Source organism: Prorops nasuta, unplaced genomic scaffold (assembly GCF_024137725.1).
Source record: "Prorops nasuta isolate Cenicafe-Biocafe unplaced genomic scaffold, Cenicafe_Pnas_1.2 PNAS00010, whole genome shotgun sequence".
NCBI lineage: Eukaryota > Metazoa > Arthropoda > Insecta > Hymenoptera > Bethylidae > Prorops > Prorops nasuta.
This window is the reverse complement of record NW_027116807.1, coordinates 6,781,778-6,800,908: the sequence shown is the minus strand read 5'-3', so window position 1 is coordinate 6,800,908 and position 19,131 is coordinate 6,781,778. Positions and strand designations below refer to the sequence as shown.

At 45.2% G+C, this 19,131-nt stretch overlaps 2 protein-coding genes across 2 annotated transcripts in view; both read right to left on the bottom strand.

Annotated features, from left to right (window-relative positions):
- The window catches only part of LOC136776796 (netrin-1-like), a 114,186-nt gene extending 108,433 nt beyond the window's left edge, over nt 1-5,753 (bottom strand). The window contains 1 exon segment of the mRNA XM_066732646.1: nt 3,777-5,753. Within this exon segment, the coding sequence (XP_066588743.1) occupies nt 3,777-5,163 (1,387 nt within the window). The 5' untranslated portion in view covers nt 5,164-5,753.
- Nucleotides 5,754-9,909: 4,156 nt separating this feature from the next.
- The window catches only part of Hers (Histone gene-specific Epigenetic Repressor in late S phase), a 37,596-nt gene continuing 28,374 nt past the window's right edge, over nt 9,910-19,131 (bottom strand). Inside the window, exons 8-12 of the mRNA XM_066733319.1 lie at nt 18,582-18,907; nt 16,854-18,407; nt 16,603-16,762; nt 15,532-15,700; nt 9,910-15,422 (exon numbers count right to left, since the gene is read on the bottom strand). Of these exons, the coding sequence (XP_066589416.1) occupies nt 15,236-15,422; nt 15,532-15,700; nt 16,603-16,762; nt 16,854-18,407; nt 18,582-18,907 (2,396 nt within the window). The 3' untranslated portion in view covers nt 9,910-15,235. The remainder of the gene's footprint in view (nt 15,423-15,531; nt 15,701-16,602; nt 16,763-16,853; nt 18,408-18,581; nt 18,908-19,131) is intronic.

Sequence of the window (19,131 nt, the reverse complement as noted above, 5' to 3'; positions counted from 1 at the left end):
ATAATTTGTAGTTTTCATTATAGTCAACAACAGACTCACAGCAGTGGCAACGGTTTTTATTTGGCTTTTGTTACACTTGTCTTCTGTAAAGACGGGTGTCAACAAACACGCGGTCTCCGACGGGGACGCTAATTCGGAGAGTAAACAAACACGAGTAGAGCGCGCAGTGCAGAGGGAGAGAGAGTGGAGTTCATAACCAATACAAAGGGCAATTCTGCTCGCACGAACATGCTTGAACACGAGAGAGAGAGAGAGAGAAAGAGCGATAACACAGAGCTGAATTGGGCAACTGTGAAACAGGTAGTTATACTCCGTGTAGAGAGAAACGAATAGGCAGCGTCACGCGGTGTTTCCGAAGGGCCGAAAAAGATGGAGAAGAGAAGAACGGGTTCTTAAAAAGCTTAGCGAGGAATCCGCATGATAGATTGCCTTCGACGCCTCTTTTTCCTACCGCGAAACATCGAATTCTCCTCCGCTAACCCAGGGGGGAGTCCCCCCCCCCCCCCCCTACCATTTCGGCAAGCATGAATTATTCTCGAGTCTTTTCTGCATGAATGACTACCGTCCTGACAGCGAAACGAATACGCTTCTCTCGCGTCCCTCTCCATTTTCACTCAAAGCAACAATTAAATATTCAAATGCGCCATCGAGATACATGCCCTACTGATACTCGAGTCTCATCTCTGTTCTTTTTTCCCTTTATTTATATCCTCGTCTCAATTGCACTATTCGTCAACTCGACAAAAATTACACGATATAAACGCTGCTAAAGAGTAACAAGGGAGGATCATCGTTATTATATTTTCAGTGAAAAACTCATTGACCGTTGAGGATAGGTACAGGTATAGATAAACAGTCTCCTCTCGAATCTTGTTTCCCAAGCTTTGGCATTTGAAATTCTTTTTATTTATTTTTTGCGTATTTATCCAAAGTTTGCCAGCTCGTTTCCCTCGTATCTTTATCGTCGTCGCTTTAATTCGCCGACTATCGCAAAGTTTTTATCCTGGAAGCTTATTACGGCAGAGTTTAGTGCTGGAAGAAGAAACTTGGAGCGACATCTGCTAACTTTGCGATTGCGGCTGCTTTTTGCGATATGAAAACGCAGCTCTTTCGCGGAATATGGAAAAGCTGCTTGGCTTTTCTTCTCGGGGTCGCACGACCGGGCAAAAGTGTCCCCGGCGACGATTTACATTTTAAATTGAACGCTCTTCGACGTTGCTCGGCTATGGCCATTGTGTCAGCGACGGCTGGACGTATAGTGGTGCTGGTGGCGGGGGGGGGGGGGGGGGCGCAATATTGGCAGATGGCGCTACGGGCTCCTCTCACCGAAGAAAAATGACGTTAGTAGAGTCCCGTATAGCGCGCGCGCGCGCGCTCTCCTCCTCGGCTACCATCTCGTCTCGAGAATAAACCAGCTGAAAACCACGAAATTCCCTGCTTCGATATAACCCGTCGGGTAAAAACACTTTCTCCACGCTGAAAATATCCTCCGCACTGTGTCCAGTTTTACGCCCTCTTTTTACGCAAGCCTGTTAAATAATTACACCTGAAATAACGGACGGTAAAATGACCCGATAAAACCTTGGCAGACAAAAATATTCTTATACACAATAAAGAAAGGGGGGGGGGGGGGAAAGGAAAGAGCATTTTATGGTCGATCGTAAAGACGAAAAAGTTCTCGTTTCTCTTTTTTCTCAAATGCATTTCACCCTCCTTCCCCCGATACACGCTGGATTAATTTATCGCGACTAGAGTTCCTTTGCAACGCGAATATAATTATTCCCTTGCCACGCTTGCTTATTGCTGCGAGGGTGAGGGTAGAGTGGGGGGGGGGGGGGAGGAGGAGGAGAGAAAGCCCCGCCTTGGACTAATCGCAAAAGAAAAACGAATTAATGTCCCCATTAAATGCTCGTTCGCCATAAATATTCATTGATTACTGCATACGCGATATGGTCGCATTAACGTGCGATGTTTCTTTGCCAGAAAATTATAAAGAACGACTGAGCGGATTAAGAGTTTATTAATCAGCCACTTTGATACGTTAACGGCTGAGACGCTCGTAAGATGTAATTTCCATCGGAAGAAAAGCCTCGGAGAGTCTCTCTTCCATTAAAACTTATGTACGTCCATAAATTATATCGATCTGAATGAATCCGAGAGAGGGATCAGCTGATACGTAAACTCGACAAAAAACTTTGACCTTAACTCCGTGGGGTGACCGTTTCTTCGAGGCCCTCGAGATTCAGCGCGACGAACGTTTTCGTCCGCGATGAAGAGAATTTCCAGGGAGGAACTTTTAAAAAAACTACTCGTGCTTATGGAAATATAATAAGCGAGGGAGGGAGGGAGGGAGGGAGGAAGGGGGGGCAGAAGGGTGAAAAAAATAGGGAAGACTGGAGGTTAAGTGGAGTGCGGTAGCATTAAGCAGGGCGCGCACCTATAAGCACTCGCAGGCATCACCATAGCGACCGCTTAATTGGAAAAGGATCCCCGTAATAAAATGCTCGAGTGTCCCCTAACACCCCCATACGGAAGCAATCCAGCTCCAGGCCCCAGTCTCAAATTCATTCCTCTCTCTCTCTCTCTCTCTCTCTCTCTCTCTCTCTTTCAATAATCTTGGCTGCTGAAAATTATTGGCAAGCGGCGGCGCGCGAATTTACCGGTAAGTATACTATACCCTCCCCCCCCCCCCCACCACCACCACAGAAAGAGATCGGTATGTACTATTTTACGGCGCAATTGGAGCGTTTTGAATAAAGTCAAAGCTATGTCGCAATAGGATTCGTCGAAGGTACCGTTGCGTTGGTTCGTGCAAATAGCTAATACGGTGAAAGAAAACGTGTCTTACCAAATCGAACGTAGAGCGCGCGCGGTTTCGTTCAGCTTACATCCGTTTGCTTCCAAGAAAGGCGATACCGGTTTTGCCTGCGCACCCCGGGCGATACGGAATAGTACCTAGTGCGGGATAGATTTTATAATTTCACCAGCGCGAATACCATTGGACACGGAGCAGCGCCGAGCGTGCATGCAAGGATCCGTCTTAATGAAAAGCTGGGGATTCGAACGGAAAAATCGTCCTTATTATTGTGTCGAGGGATTGGAATTAATTTCAATGACATTGTATATATACGGTTGCTGGCGACACCCCCCCCCCCCAGCAACAGCAGCCGGAGAATTTAAAGCCCGGCACGCGCCCTTATCGATTCGAAGAGATTTCCGAGGGTGGCTTGCCTTCTGTTTTTGATTTCGTTGCTGCTTCGCCGCGTCGAATTAAGGGCTGAAGAGCAACCCCGAAAAAAGCTCCGCAGCCAAATCCCCCCACCCTCTCTCTTCCGTCAGTCCAACTCTAAAATCCAATGCAAATTATCGATAATTTCTTTGCGAGATTGACAGAGCGAGGTAGACGGTTAATCAGACCTACTCGTGTTTTTCTATGAGATTGTCGAGAGAGTCGAAGGGTGCTGAGATTCGGCCGCTCGGTGAAATTAAGGGGTTCTACTTGGTCGCCTATCAGCGTATCGACCAGATGCTACACACACATATATATATATAGGAGGATGGACGTGCTTTGGATGAGCTATCGAATCACCCCTGGTCCTTTTCGGAGACGCTGCTTCCAAAGCAAATAAATAAACAAAAGGTGTATATATATATATATATATATATAGGAAATAGGCTTCCTCTTCATTTATTTGGTTTGGATTGTTCCTCGTCTAATTTTCTCCCGGCAGATGTAAACGTTACAACGAATGCCAAAGTGGAGAAGAAGAACTAACCTTTGCACTCGTTGGCGTCCCTAGCGGTGGCCCTGGCCCAAGGTCGATCAAAGTGGAAGGGTTTGCATCTCTCGCAGTCCCTACCGGCGGTATTGTGCCTGCACTCGCAAGCAATTTCGCCATCTTTGCCAGGGGCGCACCTAGCGGCGTGTCCGTTGCACTTGCAGCGCCCCCCGACGGCAAAATCCGAAACCGCGTAGTGATGAGCCACGGTCCCCAAAGCGTTGCTGGCAGCAGGGGAGACCGTGACGGTGGCGGTGGTCACTGGGAATCCCATGTCCTGCACGTTCTCCAGAGCGTCGTTCGACGTCATCTCCCGGGGGACCAGTACCTGGTGGACCGAGGGCAACGCGGTCACCAGAGGATCCAGCAGCAACAGCTGATTGGCCAGATTCTTCTGACTCTTCAACCTCTCCTCGCCGCGGTCTCTCTCGCGTTTTGCCAGCTCCTCGTCGGTCGAGCCGACGGCAGACGCTGTCTGAGGAGGAGAGCCGGCACCCTCGCCGACGGCCGAGGAGCCTTGCTGCTGCGGTGGCATGTGGAGTCTGTTGAAGACGACCCGCACGTCGGTTGCGGTGACCCAATCCTGCAGAACCGGGGAATTGTCGAAATCGGCGGCCGACGGCCTGCCCTCGAGAGTGCTGAAGGCGATCCGGCCGACGGGCCCCAATCCGTCGCCACCCGTGTATCTGTGGCTGTCGGTGCACCTAGCCTCCTGCTCGTTCGATTTGGTTATGGTGGCCCTGTTCGGTCTGCCGTAGACCCTCCTGCACTGCGACGAGTAGAATTGAAAGGGCTGCCAGGTCTTGCCGTAATCCATGCTCTTGTAGATCGCGATTGAATCGGGCTTGGCCGCCCTCGGGCAGAACTGCAGGCTCACGTAGGTCAGCTCGTACTTCTTGCCGAGCGACAGGGTCAAGGTCACGTTGTCCGGCGGGGCGGAAAAGCTCTGCGAGGTGACGAGGGGCTCGCTGCGCCAGCATGTCACGTTGTTCGGATTGTTGAGGTCGGTGAGAAAACTCGCGGGAAATCGTCTCCTAGGATTGGAATCGTCGCAGAGGTGGCACTGACCGACACCCACCGGTACACCGGCTGCCGTCGCCGGGGACTGCTGCTGTTGCTGCTCGCTGACGTCACAGTAGCGCGTGGGACCGCCGGTGCCGCAAGTCGACGAGGCCTCGACAGCCGCGCCGAACGCGGCGTTCACGAAGTCCGGGATGCACCTGCGTGGACGATCCTCGTCGTAGCAAGGATCCACGGGATTCTGAGGACTGGAGAACATCTTCGCGTAGATCTCGCTGCCACCGGCGCGCGCTGGATCCGCCGACAACAGACCCACCAAACTGCTCGTCAACCATAACCACAAATATTTCCCTGCTCCTCTCATCTTTCTCTACTCTCTCACCACCCTTCCTTCTCTCTCTCTTTCCGCGATCAATCACACCCGCGAGAAATCACTGACAAGCACTCGCGTACCCCGCACCAAACACCGCGAATCACCCTATTCGTCGAGAGACTGCGAGAGAGAGAGAGAGAGAGAGAGTGAGAAAAATCCAGGCAGAGTAGATCGAAGAAGATCCTTTCGAGCGAGAGGAGACTCGCACGAGTTAGGCCCTTCCAAGGGCCATGCCGAGCTCATTCGCCAATCCGAGCTTTTTTTCCACCACTCGGCCAGTTCACATACTTGAGCACAGTCGTGAGCTTTCGAGAAATCCGAGAGTCGTTCGCCGGAGATACCGCGCGTACACGAGGGAGAGTGAAAGATGGAAAGAGATAGAGATAGAGAAAGAGAGAGAGAGAGAGAGAGAGAAAGGGACTCAAAAGTGTATTTCGAGCGATTTTGCGAGAATCGAGGGTGAATCGTGCGAGAATTTACATCGCGCGATACTCTCGATATGGACCGAACACCGGAGATACGACGTACTTCTCCCCGTGGCGGTTCGCCGCTAACTGAAACTCGACTGAAATAGCGAAGAGCACGAAGCGAGCGAGCCAACGGAGCCAACCAGGTCTTGGCGCGCCGCGCGGTTTATCCATCCTGCCTGGCTGGCGTGCGTGAGCGAGCGAGACTCTCGCCTACCCCCACCCCTGACACCCTCCGCCCGGCCAATCACCGTAGCCCCCTCCCCACCCCTCCCCCTCCCAGCCCCACCACATCCTAGCCGCGCCGCGCAGAACGAGGGATGCTGCGCTCTCTCTCCGTCTCCCTGCAAACTCTACCAGTCGCGACTCGCGTTACACGCCGGGATCGGATCGGACAAAATTCGCGCTCCCTTTTCCCTTCTCCACGCACACCAACTTTTCCACTTTTCCACTTCTCCACTCTACTACCCTGCTTTACGCGATTCGACAGTCCGCGCCCGGGCTTTCCAACAACAGCCGAGCAGCAGCCTCGACGACCTTCCATCCACAACGAGGCTGACGATACGAATCCCATCCATTCATGGATTTCCAAACCTTTCTCTCGTCCCATCCTCGGTAACCCCGGCTCAGCCAGATTCTTCGCTAAATTCTCTCTCAGCCGGCGTCTCGTGTTCTCTTCTTAAAATTGAGAATCTCGGTCGATAAGTCAGATCTAACGGTTGTTTTTTTTGGCGGGGGGGGGGGGGGTCAACGGGAGGCGCAACGATCGATCGGAATGGAGTCTGTGGAGAAAAGCAGAACGGCGAAAGGTTGGGAAAAGCTTTCCCCTCTCTCCTAGCGCGATCCGTCACGCAAACTACCGTTGGCCAGCGATAAGGAACCTCGCGACGTGACAGCCCGATGTATCGGCTTGCGCCAATCGATCCACCGAATTCTGATGATTATCGTACCTGAAACCTGTTAGCCTCCGTCTCTTGCTCGCAAAATCCACCTTTCCCTTCCATATTATCCATCCATTAAAACTCCCGGAGCGTGTATTTATCATCTTTGATCTGTTAAATTGCTCAATCCCCCTCTACCCTAGTGTTCGTGATATATATATATAGTATATGTATACAGAGCGAGGCACTTAACACACCCTACAGCACACGGAGACATAGACGCAAGAAAATGTCTTATCTCGTTAGTTCTACGTGTATATAAGAGACGTCAATTTTTCCACGCGGGACCCTTTTCAAGCTCCTTTCTATCCGCGTTCAAACTTACGAACGGATAAATGAATTTTCACGTTGTAGCTGTGGGGTGTCACGAGTGCCTCATCCTCTGTTGCAGAGTGCAAGGTGACCCGAGAGGAATGCGCCAAACTCTAAAGGTGTATGTGGGACAGATACAGGAGAAAAGTTAAAATGTTTTTTTCATTCCAGTGTCATTTCAATTTTTTTCAAAACAAAGCAGCGATAAAAACTTCATGTTTTTATCGCTTTCTCAGTATACAACGGTCGTTCGTGCAAAGATTTTCAAAACACATCACCAACGACCTCCAAAACATTGTACACTCGGTTCATGCTAACTGCAAAAGGAATTTTAACGTTCTTTTTCTCGCGCGAGCGAAACTGCTAGAATTTTGACGTATTCCTCCCAGCTAACCTTGCATGCATGATACACGCTTTAATGGAAAAGTCCATTGTTCGAGTGAAAATAGTTTTTCATTGTTTTTCCTAGCGCAGGCTTGCCGACATTTGTTTTTATTTGCGTAGTGGAACGAGGTAGCGGTAGTTGGCGTGGTTGGAAAAATTGAAAAGCATTATGAGAGTGGTGGAGGGCGGCCGAAGCTTAAATCAGCGAGCAGAGGAACGTTTAGGGAAAGGAAGGGCTACCGTTCAGGGATGGTCCACTGTCAAAGGGACATTCACGAGAAAGGGACGAACGCCCCCCCCCCAATAGGGGCCAAATATCAAAACGCTTTCCATTACGAGTTGGCCGCACAAAAAGCGTAATTATGGCGCTCTCGGTGCAGGTGCCCGGAATGCTTTTCACCAGAACCGCTGCTGCTGCTTCTTCGTCCCTTTCAGCCTCCGTTTCCGCGTGTTCTCCCCCTAGCTTCTCGGAAAACGATACAATTTTTTCCTTCTGCCGATATGAATATATCCCCCCCCCCTCCCCCTTCCCCTCTCACACGCACACGCAAATACAGTACGTCCTAGAGAGCGGGAGAGACTCCTCGCTTTGCTGGAACAAAAGCGTCCTTCGAGCCCACGATGTTTCAGGGGTTAGGTACATCGATCCGCGTGCTTCGCTATTGGCTCCAGTAAATCACTCTTCGCGAGTATTTCGCAAATTCGATGCGTCGGGCGCTCGAAGAAAAACTAGTGTTTCGAGCGGGAGAACTATTTAGCAGTGTGAGCTTTGAGGTGGGAAAAATGTGCGAAAAAGAATTGAGGCACGCACTGAAGCGTGCATATATATATATATATGAAACGAGGAGCAGCGATTCGAAGCGGAAGTCGAGAAAGCGTCATGGCGGCGTTTCCGTAAGGGATATTGGATAAAGAGGGTGGGGTGGCTATTGAAATCGGTCAATGACGATCAGTATTAAAGTTTTAATCCGCGACATCGGCGGCTGGTGGCCTAAGCCGGAAAGCCCGGAGTCAGGGACGCCATCACGCCCGCTCGTGCCCTCCCTGGTCTTCCTCCAGATTATATTAATTCAATTAATGAATGCCGTTCACACAGCGCAGCGCGCTAGATTCATTATCAAGACAAACCTAGCGCTAGAGAACTCTTCAAATATTCCAGCGTATATGGTTCATCGTAGATAGGAAATTTCCTAATAAATTAACGTGGCGCGAATAACCTTACCGATCGAGGTAACGCGGCGAAAGAGCGATCGCGTCCAATCGGAGACGACGTTTCAACGGTCAATCGCCGGAAGTCAGCTTCCGCGAAGAAGAAGAATCGAATTGTAAGCGTGAAGGAGACGGAGAATAACACGCTTAACCTCTGTGCATTCGTGTAGGACGTACCCACTCCGTGTGTAAACAGAGAGCAGCTCAACGAATGTTATTGTTGTGTTTATCTGGTTTGACCGCCATATTTATCGATTTTCCGCGTAATCGTAAAAAATAGTAAATAGCGCGACGCAGTGGTTGGTATTACGAGCGTTAATATCGGTCGAAAATTGCGAATATACTCCCTTGCTCGCGTAGTGCAGTGTTGGTATACAATATAGATATATATGTATGTTTTCTGTTGTGAAACAGGAGGCTGGTTCGCCGAGTATAATTCCTCCCGGCATTGTTATTGCAGCAGCGCCAGTCCTGTTTCGGTTATTACCTACCGTTCGTAGCTACACGCAAATCCGGTTTAAACTGAGTCCTCGGTGTTAATTAATAATTATTCGTACGATCGAACCAGGGCGTAGTTGACCATAAAACTCGAAATCAATGAACAAATTAATATCGAATATGCCCGGGGAGAGAACATCGATTGCTCTGAAAATAACGCTGAAAAACGTGCTTGGCCCGCGCCTCTAGTTTTCAACGTACGCCTGTCTAAACAAGCTGTCCAGCAACACGCCAGCTTATTATGTAACACAGCGAAATTGACACGCAATAATCAATTTTATGTCAATGGGAGGTAATTTTATTAAAGAGTAATTTATCACTTTGGAAAAAACCCGATGATTTGTGGCTCTCGCTTGCTCCGCCACGCCAATTGGCATCGATAGTTGTATGCATCTCGAGGCTTAATTGAATCCAACGAATTTCATCCTGTAACGGTTTCTCACAGGATGCCCAAGATTTTGACCATTATTCTTTCTTACTTTGCTCGCGCCGTGGACGGTTCTTTTTATTTTTCCTTTCTCTTTCATGTTCTTTTTTTTAAGCTATCGGCACTTTTTTGACGCCGCTGTCTTGCGTAATCCCCGAGGAACGCGAGATTCGTGCCGGCCTCCGAGATTTTGGGATTAACGCTATGAAGCCTAAGAATTTATGGTGGTCCTTCATGGGAGGATGCGAATATTCTTTCAACTGTGGAGATCGTCTCGCACGGTAAACATCCTTGTGCTGACATTGGAAAATATGGAGAAAAACTTGTGTGTGTCGAGGGAGAAGGATGTGCATATAAAGGGTCGGGGGGGGGGGGGGGGGGGCAGGCAAGCAGCATATATCTATAATTTCTCGATAGCTGTTGTGTAGAACCACCTTGACACAAAAGTAGCAAGTCTGTGTACGCGAGCGACGGAGAGGTTAAGAATCATTAGACAAAATTGATCAAATAATTTATTAAACGTTCGCCATTTCGTGATATTTTACAATGTTACAAGAAAACGGCGCGCTTCCGTCACGTCGTTTACAGTTTTTTGCGAGTTTCCCTCGCAACAGTTACGTCGTCGGTATCTGTGAAAAACACATTGCGGTACTCTGTAAGGGGATTACCAATGGGCCTAACGTTCTCCCTCGAAAAACGAACAACGAAACAGCACAACAAATGTTTTTTTCGAGAAAAACAAATACGATTCCGAGTTGAATTGGGAGGCCAGGAAAAAATGAGAATTTTTTGCGATTTATCAAACAGTTTTACGCGTTTCTCCCATGATTTATATAAAACCAAGAAATTCCTTTTCTCCTTTTCGAACGTCGTAGGCCACTGCAATCCCCAGTGTGTTTGTGTTTACTGTTCTCTCCCTCTCCCTATTTCACTTTCCCACTCTCACTTCCTCTCTCTCTCGCACTCTCTTTCTTCTTCTCTACGAAGCTTATATTATGCCTAAAATTATATAGTATTTGTACGAAATACCGCTGAGAGTAATGCGTGAAACCTCGAGGAAATTATTCTTCACTAGTTTAATCTTGTGTTCGTCGAGCTGCGACGCTTCTTCATAACCTAACCTCCTAACCAAGCTATTGGTTTGCCGAAGATGGCGCTAGTTGCGCAGAAATTTGCTGATATCCTCCGGTGCAGGACACAGGAATGATCGAAGTACCGGAAGCTTATTGGCTGATGGAGAAAAGAAAGAAACAATTTTTCGCGAATATTGATACAATTAAGCGAAAGATAAATGTAAAAATGACCATGACCATTCCGTCATGTCTCCTAGCTTTTGTTCCCTGCTTATCCTTCGAAATATCACGTATTTCTCTGTAACTTATCTGATGTCCGTGTATGTGTGAGTGATTGTTTATATGAATGTATATGTTAATGATTTTTGTATGAAGTGTAAATACACACGACAAAGCTGAATCCTATCTCGTATTGTTCAGATTTTCTTTCTTTCTATTTGCGTGATCGTTCGTTTTTGTCCATCATATACATATATATATTTATATATTTTATTTAAATCTAATTATCTAAATATATATATACTTTTTTTCATATATATTATTTATCTACCTTTATCTTAGTTCTCGTGTAGAAATAATAACTCTTCTTTTTTCTTTTTTTTTCTTTTTTTTTTATTGTATTTGTATGCTTGTTGGCTTGGCTTTTCGGTTTGCTGGGCGAAACACTAAATTTTTTCTTCCCACCACACAGTACATGTCTCCCCATAATAACTTTTCATTCAGCGGATAATGGCACTTAAACAGATCAATTTTACGCCCGTCCATCAGCCTCACTGATTTTTCATTCCGCTTGTCGAGCTTTAATTTTATAGGTTAGAATGGTTAGATCACGAGTCACGAGATGGGAGCAAAATCGTGCGAATCCGAGAACAAGCCTTTCAAAAAGATCGCTCGGTTCGTGATTTCATTGGACAACTGAAATGTCCAGTTACTGCATAGTGCACACCATGATTTAACGTTAAAAATGCTTGAATTCTGCGGGAGATCGTCGCCATGTTTGAACACTAACCGGCTTTCCCGTTTCATCGGTAGGTTGTACTTGGCGAAATCTGATTGTTTAATCGTCGAAAGTGAGTTTTCCCGTCATTTTACGTGTATCGTAAAGTTCAATTATTGCTGATTGGATAATGAGTACACGTATATAAGCGCGTTATTCATCGAGAGAATTTTGAGGAGTTTCGTTCGAACGATAACCTCAAACGCGCCGGACTCTCGGAAAAATTTGTCAGTAGCGTCTCTAGAAAAAATATTACAAAGTGACACAGATACAATCGTCGAAAAGATCCTGACAGACGAGTGCAAGCTTGAATCTGGTCTGCCAGGGTATTGCGCATTCTATCGGGAAATTTAACAGACGGATAAATCCCTGCGGAGCCCTTCAGGTGAAAATTGCATCGGTGAACGTTGATTAAGCCAAAGTGAATTTAACATTCCAGCTTAAGATAGCCGTGAATGTAATGCGTTCGCGGTCTATCCTTCTCGACGGCTGGTCAAATTAATCCGTATTGCTCCCCCGTTGTGAAATCGGAGAATGGAAATCAGCAAGAAACACGTTAACAGCTATTGTTGCATCTGTTATTTGAATATGGGGAGGACAGATTTATTTGCTCAGCAAACCGTTTAAGCGCCGCCCAAAGTTCATCAGGTTATCGCAAAGTGGCGTCCGCCATTTTGATTACGGTAAATGCGGGGAAAAAATCCCCGCGAGATTTTCTTCTTGCAGCCCTCGCGCGCGTCTCTAGCCTTAATGGACTAAGTTTTTTACGGTTACCGTTAATGGAAAGTTCGTCGACTACGTAAAATGAACAAAGGATATGCATTTTGTGCAATGTTCCCATGTTAACCGTCTTGGATGCATTTTTGCCTCTATTCGAACTCTCCCCAAATACATGCGGGAAAGCCCGTGAATTCAAAATGTTTTTTTTCCTTCCTTTCTTTTTGAATCCTTTTTTTTTATCATATTTACAGGGGCGGCCTGTTCGTGTGTCTATTTTTCTTATCGTATTTCTCTTGCCAACAAGTTTCCGTAAAAAAACTACGTATCTGGGTCCTTCGGTATGCGTGAAAAAGTAATATAAAATTATTTATAAAAGGCCGCTAAGTACGGACTCGCAAAATCATTATACAAACATTTCAAGCTATTCTCGATATCTTTTAAAACTTACGTTTAGAATGATGAAATTCTCAAGATTCAATACTTTTTTTTTGTCGAACAATCAATAGAAAATGCGAACAAAATGATAGCAAATCCGTCGCTACGATTCGTGCTTGCTCGGGTATTGTACGCAACACTAACATGATTCTTATTAACTGGTACCGACTGCACCTAATTAAGTATAGTATCGATAGGTCAATAAATATTATAAAATATATTAAATCGCGCGTTGAAAGGATTTTGAGAAAAAAAAAGAAGAATGTTTTGGTATTACGACGTTTCCTGCAAACGTTTTCTTTATATATATGTACTATATATATTTCTTTTTTTGCAATTTTCACTTTTTTCAACATCCTCTTGTCGTCCTTCCAACATCTCTTCTGTCTCACTCTCGCACATTGCACCCACATACAATCACTCGCGTTCTCTCAGGCACACAAACGTTCAACACGCGCTTCCTTTTTGCTGTCGGAAATAACTTAATGCCTATATCCAATATATTAGATATTAAATAATATTAATAATAATTAATAATTAATAATAATAATAATAATGTTATCGTCATCAATATATTAATTTTAAATAATATAATTTCTAACAAAACACACCCGCCATTCAACAATTGTAAATAATCAAAATCAACGTTGACGAACCATCATTTGGAATTTCATTAAAATTAATTACTTTACGTGTCTATAGCAGTAAATCAAGAATTCATATTTGTCAGGTTCGTGTACTATTAAACGAATTCCTTGCTTTTTTCTTTTTGGCATACTACTGCAATATCTACTTGCTAATGGATAATGCGATATGACTTGAAATGATAAGTCTAGTAAATAGAGATAATATACAATCACTTTTCTCCACGTAGCAGACGAGAGTTTTCGTGATTACAGAGAAATGGAAAAAAAAAATAAACAGAGCAATAAAAAATAGTGCGTCTGCTTGCACATGATAAAAAAAACTTTGGAAAGTGTATATAATATAAAGTAGAAGAAGCGTTTATAAAATTAATCCGTCGAGCGCTAATTCTTCGTGCTAACTGCAAAGCAGTAACAGCTCGGGAATTACATTGAGATTTTTATGTTTTGCGTGTTTCCTTTTTTTTTTTTTTTTACATGAAATGCCGATTCTTTGGTAATGACGAGATAGCGTGAACGATACTTTTCTTCATCGATTTTGGTCGATTATTCACACACGCGCTCTCTCGATTACCATGGCGCGCAAAGTAGTTCAGTACTAACATCACTATTTTTCCTAAATGGTCGAGTTTCACTTGCAGACAGTTCGTACATTGAAACTGTTCGAAGGTTCCCCCTCCCCACACTACTTACGCCGAAGGGCGCCGTTACGAACGCTGCCACGCAAACCGTATCTTCTATAATGTGAAAAATATCCATTTTAATGCTGTAAATGCTATCTCACGAAAAATATGATTATTCTCTCTATAAAATTGTCAAATTCCCAATAACTTGATAAAAAACCTCGTACCGCAGGGAAAAACATTTCCTCGGACATTAAGGTGTTGAACGATCAATAACGTCGAATAGATTTATAAAAAAAAAAGTTAATTGAATCGTGCCACGTGAATAATGATCTGGCAAGTTGAATCGAATATTTGCTAACTTTAAATCGATTGGATGGGGGGAGGTCGTGTATATATATATATATATATATATATATATAAATATCTAAATGATATCTCGAAACATAGCAGATACATCGTGTTGAATGGAAGCCGCTTTTCCTTGCTGTACGTTATCGATAGGTGAAAACTTATATTGGCCAAAACCGATTATATAATATTCGCTCGAACACAACGGGGAACGCGTTGTGTCAGTTTGTACATTCTCCAATTATTATTCCTCCTTTCTTTCGCAAGGAACGCGTTGAACATGCAATTTTCTCAATAACAGCTAGTCTCTCGGAAACAGTGCTAACCCATTCCCCTCCCCAGTCCTGTCTTGAGATCGGCGCAACGATCTCATAGAAATTGATATTTATCGACGGACTCAAACGTTTCGTTATTCATTACAGATTCTTACGAACGGATGCATCATGATCTCTATGTTATGGAAAAACGTGCGTATTTGTTAAGCGATAAGAGTCTAGCCTTATATCAGTAAAGACGAAAAAATAAAGGAATATACATGATTCGATTTCTCCTCGAGATATTTTCCCAGTCAATGTCACCGGGAGAGATTGCTCGTCTACGTGTGAAAAAAAGAAAATAAAAATAAATATCAAAAGATTCTACGGAGCATTAGAAGAAGCGATTATCGAAAATAATTATTGAGAGCATGGAAAAAAGATAGGTGTATAAATTGCCCTGGAAGCACTACAGAAAAAATATCGACGCGGGTGTTTAAGAAGCCAGCTGAGCTTTCGAACGATAAGGGTCGACTGGTTTCTTTCGAACCTTTCGGCATTAAGAGAACTGAGAATTATCGCTTTCGCTAGGAAATCAAGAGAAATCGATAAAAATGCGATACTGTACACGTACGAAGGGACACCTGCGTGCAGTTTCAACAAGATTATTTTTGCAGAGTTTGTGCATTCCATTGGTTCCTACTCGAAGCTTCTTAAAGCAAGTCGAGTCATCCAGGATTCTTCACGAGTTTCTTGCCACGATAGTCGTAAACCCGCCGGCAGAAAAGGACCATATCGGACGAAACAGGGATAGGAGGCTGGCGATTTTCTCTCGGATACACCTGATCTCCTGGAGGAACTATCAGACCCGGATTTTCCAGTCCTTCCTCGATCCTCCGTAAATTTTTACGATACCTAAAATAATTTCATTCGTATATTATTCATGATCCTCATCCAATTCTTCGGGAGACGATAAAATTTTATCGCACTGGGATCGGATCGTTCATGATATCATCAAACTAACCGACAGTACTCGTTGAAAGTTAGTATATAACATTTGTCCTCTATGCAAGCGACGCTATTCGCGTCTCTGTGTCTCGAGGCAAATACCTCGTCTTCAGTGTCGTACTGGGTCCGACCTTGCTCCGTGTGTTCCGGCCGGTAATACCATAACAGCGAGAACATCATTTCACCTGAAATATCAGCGATTAGCAAATGATCGACTCGGATCGACTGGATTTTTTTAGTAATTAATATACACGGTGTCCCAAAATGTCCCTTACACACAAGATTTCATCCTGTATCCATCGTATTTACACAAATAAAGTTTCCTATGTCATTTTTACGTTTTTCACAGGTTTATAAATAGAATGCTCTGCATGTTTTTATTACATCCTCTTATTCTACGAGAACAAATAGGTAAGTAGTTTTTTTTTCTTTGCAATTCAACGAACAATTTTGATAGATTCTTTGCGATGAAGAGTAAAGGAGAAATTTCTGATATATTTGAGCCTGCTCTTCTGACCTAATATCGTTGCACGCTCTTGCTGTATATACTTTTCTTTCCTTTTCTTCAAGTCCTCGCATCGTGCTCCTCTCAATTATACACGTGGCTCGTAAAACGTCAAATCGATTCCATTGTACGTCATTTGGATGACAGAGCACGACACACATCCGAAAACTTATTCCTGAAAAGTTATAAATTTTCCGAATTCCTATTCTCTATTCTACTCTCTTACAAATAATCCCATAAGAATAAATCTAACGGCACAGACTCGCTACTCGTGTATTCATCATCGAATAGTTTAAAGAGTTGTTAAATTAAAGGAAAAATTCTTGCAATAGAACTAACTCGTTTCTGTTCCAACGGAGCAGATTCATGTACTGAACAAAAATGACATTTCTGTTTTAATAAAATAAACTTGGCCTTAACAAAATGACTCTCGATCCACTAATTGCTTTAAAATAAAGTACAGCATTCTACAGAACGGTGAAAAACGTGAAAATTGAATCGGACGTATTTTCTTTTAACACGACGGATAAGGATATGCTTTTTGTAAGGGACATTTTAGGACAGGCGGTATATTTAACCCACCATCGTCAGGATTCTCCCAGAGTGCAGCTATTTTTGCCACGAATGGCAAATCGGCTTTGCGGGGCCCACTCTTCAGCAACACGCAATCCAATGGTCTGAGCACGTCCCCGCTTTCATGCTTCATACTGGCGTAACAACGTCGAATCGCTGATTCCTCGTTCTGTGGAGAAAGAAAGAAAAGAGTGGAATCAATTTGAGAATGAAATCTGGTGAGGGATTATTGTATTGGTCAATTGGCTCTCTCCCCTAACCGTTAAGTAAACTTTGGCTTCGAAAGGCTCGCCCTCCCAACTCCAGCCATTGCTCCACTTGGGTTTGGAGAAAAGTTTCCTTGGCAATTGTAAATTGTTACTAGCGGTCGAAACGTCCTCCTCCTTGAAAGTTGATTTCTTCACTGGCATCTTTTTCGTGCTTTTTCGCTTCTTCTTGATAAGAGCAGCCGGCTTCTTAAGGTCATCGAACGTCTCGCTAACTTTAGTCTTAGGTATTTCAGACTTTTTCAAATTCTCCTTTGTCTTAGTTTCTACCTTGGTCGCTTTAGACTCTACTTTGGACTCTTGTGACTTAGCTTTACACTTGCCTTTAGGCTTAGTTTCCTGCAGCGCCTGTGGCTGCGCCTGCGACTGCTGTTGCTGCTGCTGTTGCTTGGGCTTGACTTTTGAATCGGGCTTGCTCTTGGATTGAGTGGTCTTGGCTACGATCTTCGATAGCTTCTCGGAGGCCACCTCCTTCGCCAGATTGACCTTCTTCGATACCTTCTTGATAGCAGCCGACAGCAAATTAACGTTCCTCCTCTTCTTATCGACGCAGTTCTTGCTCTTCCTGTCCCTCTTCTGGGTCATCTGAAGGCTCTGCTCGATAACAGTATCGATGGTCTCCATGATGGAGATTTCACTGGCCGCGGGCTTCAAGCAATTGGCTAGATTGTTCACCAGGACGTGTTTGGACGAGGAGCTCTTGTTCTTCTTCGTGGCTGTTTCACCAGGGTTCGCGCATTCGGCCTTTCTCTTCTGCCCCTGCGAATCCTTCTTCAGCGTCTTCTTCCTCGCAGCAGCGTCAACGTCATTGACCTTATCCTCCACTAGAGGTTCTATAGTTTTGGAAGACTGATCGTTGGTCAGTTCTTGACTCGATCCAACGGAAAGCGTTCGTTTGCTGACTTTTCTCTTCTTTCTGCTATCGGACAAGCTGTCCAACGACAATTTTCTCTTGGTTACTTTTTGGCATTTGGTCATTTGCTGCTGTTGCTGATGCTGCTGCTGCTGGTCCTGCTCCCCCTCCACCTCCTCACCATCTAGCTCCTCGTTCAGCTGCCTCTGCACGATGGTCCTTCTCTCCAACTGCTTCTTATCGTCGACTTCCTGAACCGTGGGCTCGTAATCTGGTTTCTTCCAGCTCTCGCCGTCTATCGCAACAACGTCATTGACTTCCTCCTTCACGTCTTGATCACCGTCGAGCTTCTCCTCTATGGACGCTATACCACTGTCCTTGTCCATCTCCAGCATCCCCATTTGGCCCTCCTTCATACACTGCTCGCACTTCATAATATTACACTTGTAATCCGACTCGAACTTTACGTTGCAGTTTGCGACGCACGACAAATTCTCACCTACCGCGCTGCAGGACTCGCACTTGACGTTATTGTTCTCCAATTTGAAGTTGCGAAATTTACTCGGACAATTGGTCGTTACGGAGAGTTTCTCGTTCGGCGAGAGAGTCTCTAGCTTTACCTCGCAGGTCGAGGTACAAGCGTGTTTCTGACATCCACATTTTCTCAACTTATCCTCCGCACACGACTTGCCGTCCTGTGTACGCAGAGAGAAGCCAAAATCAGACTCGCATAAACATACAAATATGTATACATATTAGAGGAATGTTTTAAATGGAATATATGAAAGGAAGGATTCTGTACTCTCCCAATATGGGGAGCTTGTATATTTATTAAAAAAAAATAGATATATATATATATATATACATACCTTGTTCCTGCAGTCCGTATTCTGAGAGCGATTATGTCCACCGTTGATATTATGGGGCGGTGGCGGTACCGAGGATTGGCTCTGATCGAGGTTGCGGTGAGCGTTGAGTTGGACGCGATCCGTATCCCAGGCATTGGCACCGTGAGGAGGCGCTAGCCCGGCTAGTCCCCTCGCTGGCGAGGGCGGACCTACCAAAGCACTGGGTGGCAATGACAGACCGGGCCCCGAAACCACTGGCGCTCCCTTACCATTACCAATAAGGGGCCCAGTATCCACGTTTTTTGGACAGGATTGCATCGGGCATGGACAACCCTGGAAGGCTGCATCTGCCAACGAAAACTTGGTAAAAATCTTGAAACCTCTGTCTCCTTCATAGCACGCGAGAGTACTATGGGAAGAAGACTGACTCATTGGCTCTTTCCCTCCTCCTCCTCCTCCTCCGGCGCTTTCCCAATCTTTCTCAGCCCTTTGATACAACGCACGAGAAAAGGAACGCGTAACGACCAACTTATCTTCCCAACGGTGAGAGATATCAACGTTTTTTCCTTTT